Source organism: Vipera berus (genome assembly GCF_964194415.1).
Source record: "Vipera berus genome assembly, chromosome: 3".
Classification (NCBI taxonomy): Eukaryota; Metazoa; Chordata; class Lepidosauria; order Squamata; family Viperidae; genus Vipera; species Vipera berus.
In genome coordinates this window covers 110,322,641-110,340,347 of record NC_138204.1, presented here as the reverse complement: position 1 = coordinate 110,340,347, position 17,707 = coordinate 110,322,641, and the positions used below count along the sequence as shown (strand labels likewise).

Below are 17,707 nucleotides of genomic sequence, written 5' to 3'. Positions count from 1 at the left end.
AAGCTTTATAGATTCCCTACAAGGTATTCATGTAGATGTGTGCTATGATTAGGAACAGATGGAGAACATTCTAGAATGCAGCCCCAGTTACAAGAATTAGGGTTTGATGGGGCATAAAAACACCTGAAGAAATAGCATATTTATTGACAACTTTGTCTGGTTTGGGGGCAAATATGACAACAAAGTTAGGAGTTAAGATATCCTTTCTCTGGAGCCTATAGAAAGTTTTTACTGGTTACAATTACTGGTTCAACTGAGCCTAGCAATTTTATATTTCTGGCATAACCTTTTAATATCTGTAACTACATAAACTATTCTTTAATCTGGTATTTTTGCTAATAAATAGATTATTGATTAATTTTTCCCTCTGGCATTTTTTCTCTGTTGATATTAGCTTTCGTGTTAATAGTATATGTCCAGAACTTTGGAGGAAAAAAATCTGTTAAATTAGAAACAATTAGGATACTGGAAGTAGTTTACAAAACAAGATACACACACTGTCTCATACTACTTGTACTTTTTAAGATCTCAAAGAACTTTCTGTTCTATATTAGAAAAATGTGGAAACCCCACAGGTGCAGCATATACATCAGAGTGTTTGAATCAATTAGCAGTTTCCTGAGCAACACATAACCCATAAAACAAATGTAGCTATCAAGTTGGAAAACAGTGGAGCTCCTGGTAAGTCTTCTATAATAGGTCTATAGCTGTTTTATTTATTTATTTTATTAAAGCTACATTATTTTTCTTGAGGATGCTTTTCCAGTTCTGTCATTACATCCTCCCTATTCAATGACCAGCATTCTTTGGTTGCTTATCTGCAACTGAAAATGGGGTATTTTATCTGGATTTGTGGGGAAATTCCCTACTTGGCAAGGAGGAGGAATCAAATGGCGAGTAATCCTAGAACTGTTGCACAGTCACGAGAGATCCAGGACTACACCCACCCACCCACCACCCACCCCAGCTTCATGGAACCTTATTTATCTGTTCCCAGAGGAAGACAAACAGTCTGGGGAGATTCCTGTATAATAGGTAGAATTCCTTGAACTTGAACTCTTCATATGTTGATTGTCGCTTGGGCCTGACAGGATCCCAGAACAGAATGCAGTAGAATTGAAAGAAGCATTTTAATTTTAATTTATTTTTAAAATAATTCACAGGGATTTTTAAATCAAGGTATAATATACACAATGATTTAACAAAAGGACAGTTTTGAACAGAAAGATATGGATATATTGATAGATTGATAATGTGCCATCAGGTTGGTGTTGATTTTTAGTGACAATATAGGAAGATTTTCTTCATGATGATCTGTTCCTAACCTAGTTTTTTCAGATCTTCCAAAAGTGAACAGAGAGGGAAGATATCAACAAAAAACAGCCTTGGTAATTTTTCCCCGTCTCAATCTATATACTTCTCTCCAGCTTGTAGGCTGATGAGTGAGAACTTCAGATTACAACTGGGCAATTGTGTTGCTTAATATACTACAAAAACAATGTTTAAAAGCAGAATCTGACAACCTGGTTTATTTCTTTCCAGTTTTTCAAGACGTTCTCCCAGAAACCTGAGGATGGCATAAAATTCAACAGTATGTACCATATGCAGAATTCTTGTCAGTAAAGTGGCAACTAAATAAATTGTCTCTTTCTATACCCCAAGGAAAGTCATGCTTATCAAAGAGAGAAATGATCCACCATGTAATATGACTGTTCTTGTAATACAGTTTCTTTGAGACATCTCATTCCTTTTCCACACTTCTGTTACCGTACATATTTCATTTGGGCAAGGACTGAAAGATATTTCTGTCCTTCTCAGATCAGCAGACTGGGACTTCCATTTTGAGATGCCAAAATTCTGCATCCAGATAAATAATATGGGTTATGGGTAAATCAGAACCTGATTAACCTATTTAGAAAAGAACATATGGATTGACTTTCTCTTGTGTATTAAGGTTAAAATCTACAGGCTTAACATTCTTCAGAATAACACATGCTTTCTTTTTGTTTTGAACAAAATTAAACTATAACCAGTTGTGGTTGGGTTTTACATTTCCAGATAAACCATGCTGACTTATTTTAGCAGCTTTCTGTCTGTAGGGATAACCAAAAAGTATTTCTCTTTGAAGAAACGTAAGAATCTGTAACAAAGAATTCTCAGCATATTCATTAGGCTGCAATATGGACATGCCATAGTGTGTGTGTGTGCGTGGGGGGGGGCATCATAGAATCAAAAGCTCCAGAAGAAGAAGCAAAATCTAAAAGCTAAGTAGAAAGTGCTAATCCATTGCTGCATGAAGATTGCTTGCTGCAGCCCAAAGGCCAGCATCTAAGTTCATCTCTTCATGAACTCCAATAGATGCTGTTGATTGTTTCTTGAACTACAGAAGGATTAAACAATTATTCTTCCTTTATTGGTGGTACTTGTTAGACAACATTTATGAAGTTCTTAGTCAAGAGAATTACTCAGACTCTCTGTAGAGGGAATCCCTCTTCAGGAAGTACTGTACTCTGGGATGAGCCATGTAAGAACTAAGTTGGGAGGGGCTCCTTGGCAGAAGAGTTATGTTTGAGTGGCTAGTCTCAGTTTCTCATGTTTACTTTTGTCCCTCAATTCTCAACTGACAATTGAACTTTAGGGGGATACAGCAGGCATAGAGAGATAAATAAGCTACTGTAAACCTATTGGTGACTGGAACTTATCTTCCTCTAAGCAGCAGTTCAGGGAGGAAAAACCAGCTCAGTTCCTCTTGTTCCATATTTAGAGATTTGACCTTGAAAAAATCTATAAAGGTTATTTTCGTGATGTGACCATTTCCTGTGTACTCTCTACATGGATACAAATGATAGACTAATCAGGAAAAAAAAGAATCCTTTTACTTAAGCAGTTGGAAAGCATGTGTCGGCAACAGTCCCCAGTAATCAGATGGTAGAAGCTGCTGGGACTTTGCCCATGCATGATATCTTCTGGGGTAACTTGAATTATCTTGGGTTACCTTGACAGTCATACTGGTTGACTGGGATTTCACAATGGTATGCTTTCTTTCCTCTACAGATAATGAAAAAAACATTGAGTCTCTAAGAGGGACCATAATCACTTTAATGGAGAGTCATGAAGATAAGTGGCCTTCTGCCAGCCCACCTCTGCGGCCAACAAGGTAATTTGAAAAGAGATTGCAAGACAAACTATTCCTTTTAAGCATCAGTATGCATGCTAGACGTTTTTCCTTCAACCCAACAGAATATGTAAAAGGGCTTTGGGTTCTGAAACCTGAGCATTTACATTGCATTAGATATTTGAAGTGCTTCATTACAACAATCTTATATCATAGGATGTTGTCCTATACAATTAGCAAACTGAAGGTATCAGATCCCTGTACCAAAGGAGATCTAAAATCATTTATGAGAAGGATAACAGAGAAATGGAAAAGAAAGTAGAGACTATAGTGAATCAATGTGAACAGATAAATCTGGTTTGTGATTTGTACTGCTGAGTGTGTATTACTTATATATGTATGACACACACACACACACACACACATCTTCCATGTTGAAAAATCATCATGGAGAATTTGCCCATGCCAGCAAACCATTTTAGAAAGTCACTTGACAGTGGGATGGATGACATAAAAGTTTAATAAATAAATAAAAGAGAACATTAAAAAATGAGAACAATGTATATATTAAATTAAAATCAGCTTGTACTGTGCTGCATGGATTGAACGTACATTATTAATTATTTATGTGATTGTTGATCTTGATACAATAATTAATTTCTAACGATTGTAGAAAAATGTTTTAAAAATAGCTGTTATTTTTGTTTTCTGGAAGGTTTCTAATATTTTTATGTTGACTAGGTTTTTGAATAGTAATAGAAGATGATGTTACATCACAGTTATTATCAAGTCAGGAGGCTACAGGAATTGATGGAATATTTATAGAACTATTGCAAATATTTTAACCAAATTGCAAGATTTTAACCAAGTTAAGGGAGCAAATGTGGACATAGTGGTTACCAGATTGAAGAGATCAATCTACGTATTGAGACCAAAGAAAGGAGACTTAATAGAGTGTGTGATCTACCACACAATAGCCTTAATTTCACATGCTAGCAAAATAGAATCGTCCAATGCAGATTAGAGCCCTAAATGGAAAGGGATGCGTCAGATGTTTAAGGTGATTTTAGAAAAGCCTAAGAAGCCCAAGACATTTTTGCTGATGCAGGCTGGATAATTGAGAAAGTCAAAGAATTCCCCAAAGAGGTCAATATGTTTTTCGCTGATTACCAAAATGCCTTTGATTGTGCCAACCCAGATTCTTCTCCGCCTTGTGAAAGAATACTGTAGGAAGAATATTCTAACGTTGCTTGTCTTACAAAAGAGATTATGTCTTACTTCTGTAATCCAAGTTATAATTGCCTTTGATAAAATCTTTATTCAGCTTGATTTGCCTGATTCTAAATGACTCTGGGTGGCTTGCAATACATGAAACAGTATAAAAAGAATATCACGGAAACAACAGACCGTAAAACCAGGCTCCAAGGGAAAAAAGGAAGAGCAAATGGCAAACCCCAAACCATCTTATCAGTGTCTAATATCCAGGAAAGGAGGCACCAGCCTCCTTGGGAGAACAGCCGTGGTCCCATAAAATAAAGCAAGTGTCCCTTAACTAGGAGAGCCTTGTCAACAATGGGCAGTCAGCTGCCCCTCTTTATCTGGTTAATCAATTAGTTATATAGACCCACAGATGCAGGGTCATAAATTCTAAAAATAGAACTACCATCTTTGTCTATTAATATCAGCCTCCTCCCTTCTGTGGCCTACCCGAATGTCATGTTTGTTTGTGCCGAAGTGTATAACTTAGTTTTCCTCAGACTTGCACCTCCCCCCAGATAAGTTGAATTAAGATTTCCATCTTTCCCAACCAATAGGTTCTTAAGTTAATTTTGTATTTCACCATGAGGGATGATTTCCACATTGTTGTTGAGTCCCAGAAATGAAGAAAACAGTAGGTTTCTTTTCAAAGATTCTGCAATTTTATCCTTCTCTGACAATTAACAGTTTAATTATATTTGTTTATCCATTCATAATACGTTCATATTCTCTTGTAAGGAATTGAGTGATTAGCGGAACTGACTTTTCATTATTTGGTGTTGTATGTTTTGCAGATAACCATCAGTTCGCAAATTTAGAATATTACATATGATTCATTTTATAAAGTTTATAAACAGTGACTCAGTAAATGATGCGTAGTTGTTAAACATTGAAAGACAAGTTATAGCTTATAGTATTTGAATAATATAGCATTGTAACAAGTGCTCATTTAATGAATCATTGTCTATAAATCATCTTGAGACTTCTACATACCTATCAGATTTCTTAATATATTATAATATATTATTTCTTAATAATAAAGTAGAGTTTGAGTATTTCTTGTGGTTTTCTGTTTCTTGAGCTATTCTATCTTGAAGACCTGACAACACACTGGACAATCAAACCTATTGATTTTTCATTTAAAAAATGTTTATGCATTAGAGCTGATAGTTCACTTGGAATGTGTGATGAGGCTTTTTCTTACCTTAGTGGACAAGGATTAGAAGAATGCAAATACGTTGAAGTGATCAAGGAAACCTTGGACAGACATCTTAGTAAAATCTGACATTTTTTTTCTTGGTAAAGGTTTGACATAAAAATGTATAAAAAAATGTGACTGTAAGGCTCCTGTAAGGAAGCAAGCCTAGAATGACTTGAATTGGATACCTAGACATGGGAGACATACCAGATTGGAGTTTAGCTGGCTGTGGGTTATTTATTTATTTATAGAAAGAGTACAGAAAAAAGCAACAAAGATGATTAGGGTACTGGAGGCTAAAACATACAAGGAACGGTTGCTGGAATTGGGTATGTCTAGTTTAATGAAGAAAAGGACTAGGGGTGACATAATAGCAGTGTTCAAATATCTCAGGGGATGCCACAAAGAAGAGGGAGTCAAGCTATTATCCAAAATACCTGAAGGCAGGACAAGAAGCAACGAATGAAAACTGACCAGAGAGAGAAGGAACCTAGAACTAAGGAGAAACTTCCTGACAGTTAGAACAATTAACCAGTGGAACAACCTGCCTCCAGAAGCTGTGAATGCTCCAACACTGTAGGTTTTTAAGAAGAGACTGGACAGCCATTTGTCTGAAATGGTATAGTGTTTCGTCTCTGAGCAGGGGGTTGGACAAATGACCTCCAAGGTCCCTTCCGACTTTATTATTATCTTTGCCTTGCTTTTTCTCTGATTCTGGAATTAGGGATAATTTTTTTTAAAAAACTCAAAACAATTATTCATAATTATGTAAAACTGATTAAGTATGAAAAGGCATTCTTTCTTCTGTTCTCTTGGAAAACATTACAGGTAGTCCACTACAATTGAAACTGAAATTTTGTTCGCTGGGAAGATTTGCAAATTGTGATCCCGTGACCACAAAACACTTCAACTGTGAAAAAAAAGCCGGTTGCCATGTGCCTTAATTGTGATCAGATGACTTGCAGGGGTGGTGCAGGACAGGAAAGCCAGAGACCATGAGTTCAATTCCCGTTTTAGTCAGCTGGATGTCGCTTTGGGCCTGTCATTCTGTCTCAGCCCAACCCACCTCACAGGGTGGCTGTTGTGGGGAAAATAGAAAGAAGGTGTATTGGATGTATTCATCACCTTGACTTATTTCTAAACTAATAAAAGGCAGGATGCAAACAAATAAAAGCAAGCCAAAGCAAATGTCAAACTATCATTAAATCAATCACTACCTTGTCAAAAGAAGGAAAAAAGAAAAGAAAAGGGTCCTAATTACCAGAGGAAGGATCTTTAGAAACAGTGATTTCTCCAGACACATGAAGTGCTTTCTTCCTTGCTGTTCATTTTTTAAAAAAAATCCACCAGAAATAATACCCTATCTTGGTTCTCTGCCCCAACTCCATAACATACATCTCACCTATTTCAGGACATGTTGGTTTTGCATTTCAATGTAAAAATAATCTTAAAATGAGATAAACCAGCCTTTTTCAACCTGGGTACACTGTCAGTACTGGATGATGAAGGCTGGGGGTGATACCAATACAATGAGGTATTGGCTATATGAAGGAACACTGATGAAAGCCCTAGTTAGATTTTTGTGGAGGTGGAGACTTTGCACAAGAATGTCACTTTTGATAGTTGCTCTTTATTTCTTGTAATACTAACAAGTACAGATGTAATAGCTGAAATTTCCCCCCCCCATCGCTGATATATATTGAGCTGCCGTATTTGGAAAAGAAAAAATAGGCCAGATTTTTTAAAAGGTAGAAATTTGCATTCCTATATTCTCATATAAGATCAAAACTCCAGTTAGATTAAAAATTTATTGCTGTTCCTTTGAGAAAGAAATGCTTAGCAGTTGGTTGGGTAAAATCTCCTATAACAGGAGGCAATGGGCAAGTTAATTTGCATAAGAAATATTAATCTGTATTTGGAACAGTATATAATGTTCTTCTTTTTCAGTGTGACGGAACTTCGTGATTTCTTCCTGGTAAACAACGTGACTTATTTGGCCCTGATATTTGATGAGGACGACTCCTTTTTGAGCAGAGAGGTGAATCTTAATTGATTGTTCAACATACACATCAGAGTCAGTATTATTATTGTTTATTAAATTTATATCTTGCTTCTCCACACAGAAAACCTTTGAGGCCTCTAATATAAAATTAAAAAAGACTTGAAATTGGATCAAAACTTAAAATACAGGTAGATAGCAATTAGTGTGAGTTCAAATAATATATTTGGTTTAGTGGTTGTCTTTTTTTTTTTTATTGAAAAATTTTAAAATACAATTTTCCTTTAAAAATCCCCCCTTCCCCCTCCCTCCTCCCCCCGCCCCTACCTCCCCCCCTCCCCCCTCCCCCCCCCCGACTTCCCAGAGCTAAATACAAGGTATATATATAAAAAGCAATCATAAACAATCATATACTAACAACTATAAACTCTAAAATCCATCACTCTCTAGCTTATAGAGGATAAAACAAGCCTTAATAATATTGAATATGTATAAAAAGAAACTAAGATAAGAAAAGAAAAAAAAACGAAAGAAGACTTATTCAAATGCTACGTAAAACTTCTTAACCCTATACTTGTTCTGGATAAACTCAATCCATTTTGTCCATTCCATAATATAGCGTTCTTGCGAGTGATCTTTCAAATAGGCCGAAATCTTCGCCATCTCTGCCAGGTCGGAAACCTTTAAAGTCCACTCTTCTATGGTCGGCAGTTCCTCTTTCTTCCAATACTGACCTATCAAAAGTCTTGCTGCCGTAATTAAATTCAACATCAACTTGGTGTCCACAACTGTAGCATCTGTAATTATTCCCAACAAAAAAAGTTGCGGACAAAACTTTATCCTCTGTTTAAAAATCTTCTGCATGTTCCACCAGACTTTTATCCAAAAAGCCTTAACCTTTTTACAAGTCCACCATATGTGAAAATATGTTGCGTCTTCATCACCGCACCTCCAACATTTAGGCTGATAATTCGGATACATACTTGCAAGCTTTTTAGGATCTAAATGCCATCTATAAAACATTTTGTAAAAATTCTCTCTTAGATTTTGAGCTTGTGTAAATTTTACGTTCCTCACCCAAATCTTTTCCCACGTGTCCATTGTGATAACTTCCTGGATGTTTTGGGCCCATTTTATCATACAGTCCTTAACAAGCTCTGTTTCTGAGTCAATCTCTTATCAATGCAAGATATATCCGTTTGATATGTGCTGGTCCCTGATTTCTAATTTGCTTTATCAAATTTTCATCAGTCATTGTAAATCCATTTTTCTGGTCTTCTTTCCACCTGGCCCGTAACTGAGTATATTGAAACCAATTTTGAACAACCTTCTCTTCTCGCAAGAAGCTATATGATTTCAAACACCAAACATTTCTTTCCAAGCTAAGGATCTCCTTGTACGTAGTCACATCATGTTTAAAGCCAGCATGTATATTTTCTATTGCGTGTTTTGGAATTGCCCACAATGGTATCTTGCAACTTAACTTATGTCTATACTTCTTCCAAACTCTCAGCAATGCCTGCCTTAAAATATGCACCCTAAACACGCTGTCCACCTTCTTATCATACAACAGATATGCATGCCAGCCAAACAACAAATCATGGCCCTCAAGATTTAATAACCTCCCTTGCGTCAAATTAATCCAATCACTTATTCCTACTAATGCAGCAGCTTCATAATATAATTTAAAATTAGGCAATTTAAGGCCACCTCTCTCACGAGTATCCTGCATAATCTTAAGTTTAACTCGTGGTTTTTTCCCTGCCCACACAAATTTATTGATACCTCGCTGCCATTCCTCCAGATTAGAATCTTTCTTAAGAATCGGTATCATTTGAAACAAAAATAAAAATTTAGGCAGGACATTCATTTTTACTGCTGCAATCCGTCCCAACAAAGACAATTGCAATTTTCCCCCATAGCTTTTCATAATTATTTTTATATAGCTTTGTATTAGAGGGCGACAAAATCACCCCCAAATATTTAACCCTTTTAACAATCTCAAATCCAGTTACCGTATATACTTGAGTATAAGCCGACTCGAGTATAAGCCGAGACCCCCAATTTCACCCCCCAAAACTGGGAAAAGTTGTTGACTCGAGTATAAGCCGATCCGCGCTCTGCAAGCCTCTGCCGCCAGCAGAGGCTCGATCCGCCATTTTGCAAGCCTGAATACACAGGAATACCCTGTGTGGCCGCGGCTCTCGGGGAAGCCCTGGCTGTCCGCTTCCTTGCTCCACGCTGCCATTCGGGGCCCGCGCGTTCCCCGGGCAAATCGCAGCGCCCAGCAGGCGAGGAAACACGCCCGCTCCAGTCGCCCCCCTTCCCTCAGGAGACGCGAAGCAAGTGACCGCCCGGAGCTTACCGAGGACTTGCGCGCAGCCGAGGCTTCGGTGCTTCCAGGATCGCGCGCACCTCTCCCAAGCCGCCGCCGTCCGGAGACCTGCCGAAGTTTGGGGAGGTTTGGGGAGGTGCGCGCGCACCTCCCCAAACCTCCCCAAACGTCGGCAGGTCTCCGTTCCTCCGCGCAGACCTGCCGACGTTTGGGGAGGTTTGGGCGCCTCCCCAAACCTCCCCAAACGTCGGCAGGTCTCCGTTCCTCCGCGCAGACCTGCCGACGTTTGGGGAGGTTTGGGCGCCTCCCCAAACCTCCCCAAACGTCGGCAGGTCTCCGTTCCTCCTGCCGACGTTTGGGGAGGTTTGGGCGCCTCCCCAAACCTCCCCAGGTCTCCGTTCCTCCGCGCAGACCTGCCGACGTTTGGGGAGGTTTGGGCGCCTCCCCAAACCTCCCCAAACGTCGGCAGGTCTCCGTTCCTCCTGCCGACGTTTGGGGAGGTTTGGGCGCCTCCCCAAACCTCCCCAGGTCTCCGTTCCTCCGCGCAGACCTGCCGACGTTTGGGGAGGTTTGGGCGCCTCCCCAAACCTCCCCAAACGTCGGCAGGTCTCCGTTCCTCCTGCCGACGTTTGGGGAGGTTTGGGCGCCTCCCCAAACCTCCCCAGGTCTCCGTTCCTCCGCACAGACCTGCCGACGTTTGGGGAGGTTTGGGCGCCTCCCCAAACCTCCCCAAACGTCGGCAGGTCTCCGTTCCTCCTGCCGACGTTTGGGGAGGTTTGGGCGCCTCCCCAAACCTCCCCAGGTCTCCGTTCCTCCGCGCAGACCTGCCGACGTTTGGGGAGGTTTGGGCGCCTCCCCAAACCTCCCCAAACGTCAGCAGGTCTCCGTTCCTCCTGCCGACGTTTGGGGAGGTTTGGGAGCCTCCCCAAACCTCCCCAGGTCTCCGTTCCTCCGCGCAGACCTGCCGACGTTTGGGGAGGTTTGGGCGCCTCCCCAAACCTCCCCAAACGTCGGCAGGTCTCCGTTCCTCCTGCCGACGTTTGGGGAGGTTTGGGCGCCTCCCCAAACCTCCCCAGGTCTCCGTTCCTCCGTGCAGACCTGCCGACGTTTGGGGAGGTTTGGGCGCCTCCCCAAACCTCCCCAGGTCTCCGTTCCTCCTGCCGACGTTTGGGGAGGTTTGGGCACCTCCCCAAACCTCCCCAGGTCTCCGTTGCTCCGCGCAGACCTGCCGACGTTTGGGGAGGTTTGGGCGCCTCCCCAAACCTCCCCAAACGTCGGCAGGTCTCCGTTCCTCCTGCCGACGTTTGGGGAGGTTTGGGCGCCTCCCCAAACCTCCCCAGGTCTCCGTTCCTCCGCGCAGACCTGCCGACGTTTGGGGAGGTTTGGGTGCCTCCCCAAACCTCCCCAAACGTCGGCAGGTCTCCGTTCCTCCTGCCGACGTTTGGGGAGGTTTGGGGAGGCGCCCAAACCTCCCCAAACGTCGGCAGGTCTGCGCGGAGGAACGGAGACCTGGGGAGGCGCCCAAACCTCCCCAAACGTCGGCAGGAGGAACGGAGACCTGGGGAGGTTTGGGGAGGTTTGGGGAGGTGCGCGCGCACCTCCCCAAACCTCCCCAAACTTCGGCAGGTCTCGGACGGCGGTGGCTTGGGAGAGGTGCGCGCGATCCCGGAAGCACCAAAGCCTCGGCCGCGCACAAGTCCTCGGTAAGTTTTTTTGTTGACTGGAGTATAAGCCGAAGTGGAATTTTTCAGCCCAAAAAGTGGGCTGAAAAATTCGGCTTATACTCAAGTATATACGGTAATCCTTCTAAGAGGGCCTTTTGCGGTGATGTCATATTTTTGGCCAATATTTTCGTTTTTTGTACATTAACCTTAAATCCAGAAACCTTCCCATATTGTGTTATTATCTCCATCAGGTCCACAACAGAGTTCTCTGGCTGGGTCACTGTAACAACCAGATCGTCTGCGAATGCTCTCAATCTATAGTCCTGATCTCCAATTTGAATCCCCTTAATTTTTTCCGAATTCCGAATTTTAACCAATAATATCTCTAATGTCAACACAAATAACAAGGGCGATAACGGACACCCTTGCCTTGTGCCCTTCTCAATATTACATGCTTCTGTCAAGCTATTATTAACTATAATTCGGGCAGTTTGTTTTTGATATAATGCCCTAATCGGTTGTAAAAATTTTTCCCCAAAATCCATTTTTTCTAAAACTTTCAACAAAAATTTCCAATTCAATTGATCAAAAGCTTTTTCAGCATCTAAAAAAATTAGCACCGCAGCAATCTGGTTGTTCCTTTCCAAAAACTCTAACACATCAACTATATGCCTCACATTATTTTTCATTTGCCTACCACTAATAAACCCCGTTTGATCCCCATGAATCACCTGTTGCAGAACCCTCATCAGTCTATTAGCCAAAACCTTAGCAAATATCTTGTAATCTGTGTTTAAAAGCGATATCGGTCTATAATTTTTAACTTGAGTAGCATCTTGGTCTTCCTTCGGAATCAAAGAAATAAAAGCAGTTCTCCAAGACGGTGGCACCTTTCCCCCCCTCTGGATTGTCTGGAACAGTTCCTTTAACGGTTTTATCATCTCTAATTGTAAATTTTTGTAATAGGCCGCAGTCAAGCCATCCGTACCTGGTGCTTTATCCACCTTCAATTCCTTAATTGCTGTAAAAATTTCTTCTTCTGTGATCAGTTGATTAATCCCTTCTTTTTGTACTTGCGTAAGAGCCGGGATGCTAGCATTTTCCAGATATATATCAATGTCTTTTTCATTAATTTTCTCCTTAGCATATAATTTAGAATAAAAATCCACAAAAGCGTCCTTGATAAGGTCCTGTTGAAACACAACCCTTCCTTTGTGTTCAATCTTATCTATATTAGAAGCCCTTTGTTTTTTCCTCAATCTGTAAGCTAACCATCTACCTGGTTTATTTGCGTTGCAAAAAGTATTATGCCTGGCAAACCGCATATTGGTTGCCACTTGGTCAGCCATTAATTTATCAAATTGTCCTCTTAACAATTTAATAGCCTCCTTAATCTTCACATCCTCTGAGTTCAAAATCAAAGCCTTTTCTTTTTCCTTTATTTCGTTCTCCAGTTCTTTCCTCCTGACTTCCACAACACGTCTATGTCTGTTATTCATATATATCAACACCCCTCTCATGTATGCCTTGCTAGCATCCCACACCATATCCATAGAGGTACCTTTGTTCATATTAGTTACAAAAAAATCCTTCATCCGCTGTTTGCATTCTTCCACATTTCTCTGATTTCTAAACAAATTCTCATTTACGCGCCACGAGCGCCTATCTCTTTTCTCCTTATCAATCTCTAACCAAACTGGACTATGATCAGAGATAGTTCTTGCACAAATCTTCACCTTTTTAGTCCTCAAAAAAAAGTCATTAGTCACCAAAATAAAATCAATCCTCGAAAAAGATTGATGTCTATCAGAATAAAAAGTATAATCCTTTTCCCGCAAGTGTCTCTCACGCCAAATATCTCGCAATTCCAAGTCATCCTTCATTTCAAAAAAAGATTTAGGCAATCTAGCATGACTTGGAATGCGCTTAAAAGCTCCAGCCTTATCCATCTGTACATCCAAAACACCATTCCAGTCTCCCATAAAAATAAAAGATTTGTAATCCAACTGGGTAAGTTTTGTATGAAGTAAACTAAAAAAGTCAGCCTGTTGTTGTTGTTGATTAGGAGCATACAGTCCAACTAAAAGTGTCTTTTTGCCTTCTAGCAACAAATCTATCAATACGTATCTTCCATGCTTGTCTGCTTCAATTAAGTCCGCTGTTATGGCACTTTTAACATAAACAACCACTCCATTTTTCTTATTCATTGCAGAGGCAACAAAGTGCGTGCCCAATCTTGAGTTCATTAAAAACTTTTGGTCCATAACCCTAATATGCGTTTCTTGCAAACATATAACATCTATCTTAAATTGTTTTAAATATTGAAAAACTTTCTTTCTCTTCTGTGGTGAATTTAGTCCATTAACATTCCAAGTCAAAAATTTAGTTGCCATGCATATCCTCCCAAAGCTCTTGAAGCACTGCTTTAATAGGACTATCTTCTTTAGGCCGTGCTCCTCCCACTGCTTGGCTATGAGTACGTTGTGAAGATTCTGAAGACTTTTGCTGGTCTTGTTCTTTTATTTTCTTTGCTCTTTTTAAAGCAGCACGCGTTACCCTTTGCTCTCTAGGATCATCCAAAGAAGTTATAGCTTGATCTCCTCCAGCACCATTTTCCTCTGTTTCCTCCTCTTGATGTTCTCCTTCACCTTCTCCAGATCCCTTTGCAGCTTCCAGAAGTGTTAATGGGGTTGCTTTTAAAACAGTATTGTAGAAATCACGCGCTTGCTTCACAGTAATCAACCGATACCTTTTGCCTTCATACATCACCATCAGCCCATCTGGAATCTCCCATCTGAACCTTATATCTCGTTGCTTGAGCTCTTGAACAAGAAATGTGAAGTCTTTCCTTCTCCTTAAAATCTTTGGAGGGATTTCTTTTAAAACCAAGACTTCTTGATCAGCAATCACAACTTTAGCATCATAGGCAGCTTGTATAACTTCATCTCTAATTTCTCTTTTTGCAAAGTAAACCACCACATCTCTAGGCAACTTTCTCTGTCTGGCAATCCATGAGTTAACACGAAACACTTTATCCATAGCTGCTCTTATTTCAGATGCTGGCTGGTTCAACACCACTTCAAAAGCCTCAGAAACCAGCTGCTTTAAATCTTCCTTAATGTTCTCTTTTAAACCTCTGATTCTAACAGCAAACTGCATCTGGTAATATTGAGCAAGGCTTAACTCCCTTTCCATTTTGTCTCTTAAATTTTCATTCTCCCGTACTTTAACTTCTAATATTGCATTCTTTTGAGTCAGATCATCCACTTTTTCATCTAAATCCTCCACACATTCCGCCACTTTATGCACTGAGGACAAAATGTCTACCTTCATCACGCTGCACTTCTGTTCCATCCTCTCTTCTAATCTCTCCTCCAGTTTCTCCAATTTCTCCTCCATCTGTGCAAATTTATCAGCCATTGATTGGTTAATTGATTCCAGAATTACCTGGGCATGTTTATCCAGCGCATCTCGTAAATCCTTCGGTGTCAGTACATCAGGAGGATGCAGCGCCTGTAACGATGTTTGTTGCACTGGAGAAGATCCACCACTCCAAAGAGTTTTAGGGGGAGGTTTAGCCGCCATCTTTTACTTTTCAATTGTGACGCACTTTCACTTAAAGTTTAAAAAGTCCATCAAGCTCGAGAGTATAATAAAATAATCCTCTTCACCTTTCCCTCTTGTACCGCTCTGCCTGCTCCTTTAATCCATAGTCCTTTCTTCAGGCAGGGGTGGTCGCAGACGGCTGGCTCTGCTCCAAGAAATCCGGAGCAGAGACGCTGGCCAGCTGGGAGCAACCCAGGCTTCGGGGGAGTTCAATCCTTCAGCCGCCCAAGCTCCAAGCTCAGGCGGCCCCGGAGAACTCTACCCCTACCTGGGGCCTCACCCCCTCCTCTTCTCCCGAGGAGGGGGCTTCTAATTCGCCCGAACAGCTGATCGGCGCTGTTTCGGGCGAAAAAACAACAGCTGAGCCGCGGGCAGCCCGGGAAGGCTGTCTCCGTCGCCGCGGAGCCACCGGAAGTCCCCGGTTTAGTGGTTGTCTTTAATGTGATCACATTAACGGAAGGCTATTGCAATTGAGACTTACATATGTGCATTTGCAGTTGGGGTTTTAGACGCTGCCAATCTTTGTGTGTGCAAAATGGAGAAAAGAAAGATTCTGTCAGAAGAGTACAAGTTTTAAAAAAGAGTCTTGTTATAATACATTGGAGCAAAAATTTGATGTAATTGAACACATGAGTGTGGTTGTAGCAACATTAAAATAGGATATATTGAAACACTCATAGATTTTTTTTGTTTTTATTTTGCTTTTTGTAACTACTTTGTGTTTTTGTTAACCATAAATTTTAATCAAAAGTATGTTCTTTTTATCCTCTTTATGATATTTAATTAGTTTAATCTATCGGGCTAGAACCAATTTCCATATTTTCCATAGAAATATCACTTTGAATAGTGCAAATTCAAATAATGTGACCATTTTTGGAATTCATTAACTGCACTAATTGAGATCCACTTGCAATCATTATCCAATTCAAACTGAGAAGTTCTGAATAAAGAGGAACAACACAGCCAAAAGAGTGAAGTCTGAATGTAATTTCAAAACAAGAACGTTCCACAGGATAAAGACTAAGGGAGATGACCTTGAAAGAAATATGCAAGAGCTGTTATTTAGGCAAAAAACTTTCTGTAAGTCTTGGGAAGCAAGATAATCCTTAAAGTGGCTCAGGTAAACTGCTGATTCACTAAGGCAGGGATCTTCAAACTTGGCCCTTTTATGACTTGTGGACTTCAACTCCCAGAATTCCTCAGCCAGGCACGCTGGCTGAGGAATTCTGGGAGTTGAAGAGCACAAGTCATAAAAGGGCCAGGTTTGAAGACCCCTGCCCTAAGTTATAAGGAGAGGAGGTAAAGCATAATCAGACTTGTAAGATATTGCTGCATTGTGCTTGGAAAATAATTGGCAACCAATTACAGGGTTTTCCAAACAGGCACAATGAGATTTTGATATTGGGCATCTGTTAGTACTCCGTGTGCTATATTTTGCACTAAAATTTCAGGACAGTTTTGAAGGCATTGCAGGTGTCAAATGACTAATGGTTCCATTCCCTGTAACATTTGAATGACCTTTAATCAACCTGACCAGAAAACCTGCCCAAACTGAGTTTTTAGGGCACGCTCTCATGCACAGATAAATAGGCTAATTAAACATTATTATGTTGTTATAGACCTGTAAGTTTTGTGGAAATAAATAAAAAGTATATTGGCTCTTCCTTCCTGTTCCTTCCTAAAAATCTTATGTGGGTCAAGCACTGTGTGGTAATATGATCCCTTAGCAAATGTCTGACATATTAATCTAATCCCTGATACTGTCCACAATAACTATTATAGGGATATTTCCCCATCTCTACTGTTTAATTGTCCTGTGAAGTCTTTGGTGCATTCTGAGTTTGATTGTTGCTTGCAGATGTTTCATTACTTGACTAGGTAATATCAGTGCTAGTGAATGTGAGGTTTGTTAAGACATGTAGTAGCTTGCCTGCCAGCATTGGTGGAGGTGTGATTTTCTCCTTGGTAGTTTTTACACACCATTCATTTATACACCATTCAAAAGAGTCCATAGAAATACTAAAAAGGAAATAAAAAGAGCGGAGCACATCCTCCCCAGCAGCCTGCACCCAAATAAGCAGGGATTAACCAGGCAAATATCCATGTAAAAAACAATACCCTAATCCAAAGTTCCCCAACTTTTCTGGCTTTTTTGGCCAGGAGAGGTGGGGAGACAGGAGATGGTTTGGCAGGCTTGGTTCTGAAAGGCTTAAGGCCCGGAGTGAGCCATGGACCAAGGGTTGGGGACCCCAGCCCTAATCAAGGAACTACCAAGGAGTAGTTGCCCCCCCATACTGTACAAAGTAGGGAGGAAATCCCACACCCACAAGCACTAATGATTTTATCTAGTTGGGTACTGAAATGTCTGCAAGCAAAACAACCAAGCTCAGAGAGCTCCAAAGACTCCATAGTTTCACCTTGAACTACATATATTCTCTTCTATTTGTCCTGTGTTAGGTTAAGTTAGTATTTCTGAGTTATTCAGGAAATATTTGTTTTACAGCTTTGGGGGTGCTTCCTCTTCCCTGGCTGG

General features: G+C 40.7%; 1 protein-coding gene across 1 annotated transcript in view; it reads left to right on the top strand.

Moving 5' to 3' along the window:
• The window catches only part of QSOX1 (quiescin sulfhydryl oxidase 1), a gene marked incomplete at its 5' end in the record, with an annotated part of 74,358 nt that overhangs the window by 23,145 nt on the left and 33,506 nt on the right, over nt 1-17,707 (top strand). The window contains 3 exons of the mRNA XM_081324165.1: nt 1,543-1,591; nt 3,055-3,157; nt 7,518-7,608. Coding sequence (XP_081180291.1) covers nt 1,543-1,591; nt 3,055-3,157; nt 7,518-7,608 — 243 coding nt within the window. The remainder of the gene's footprint in view (nt 1-1,542; nt 1,592-3,054; nt 3,158-7,517; nt 7,609-17,707) is intronic.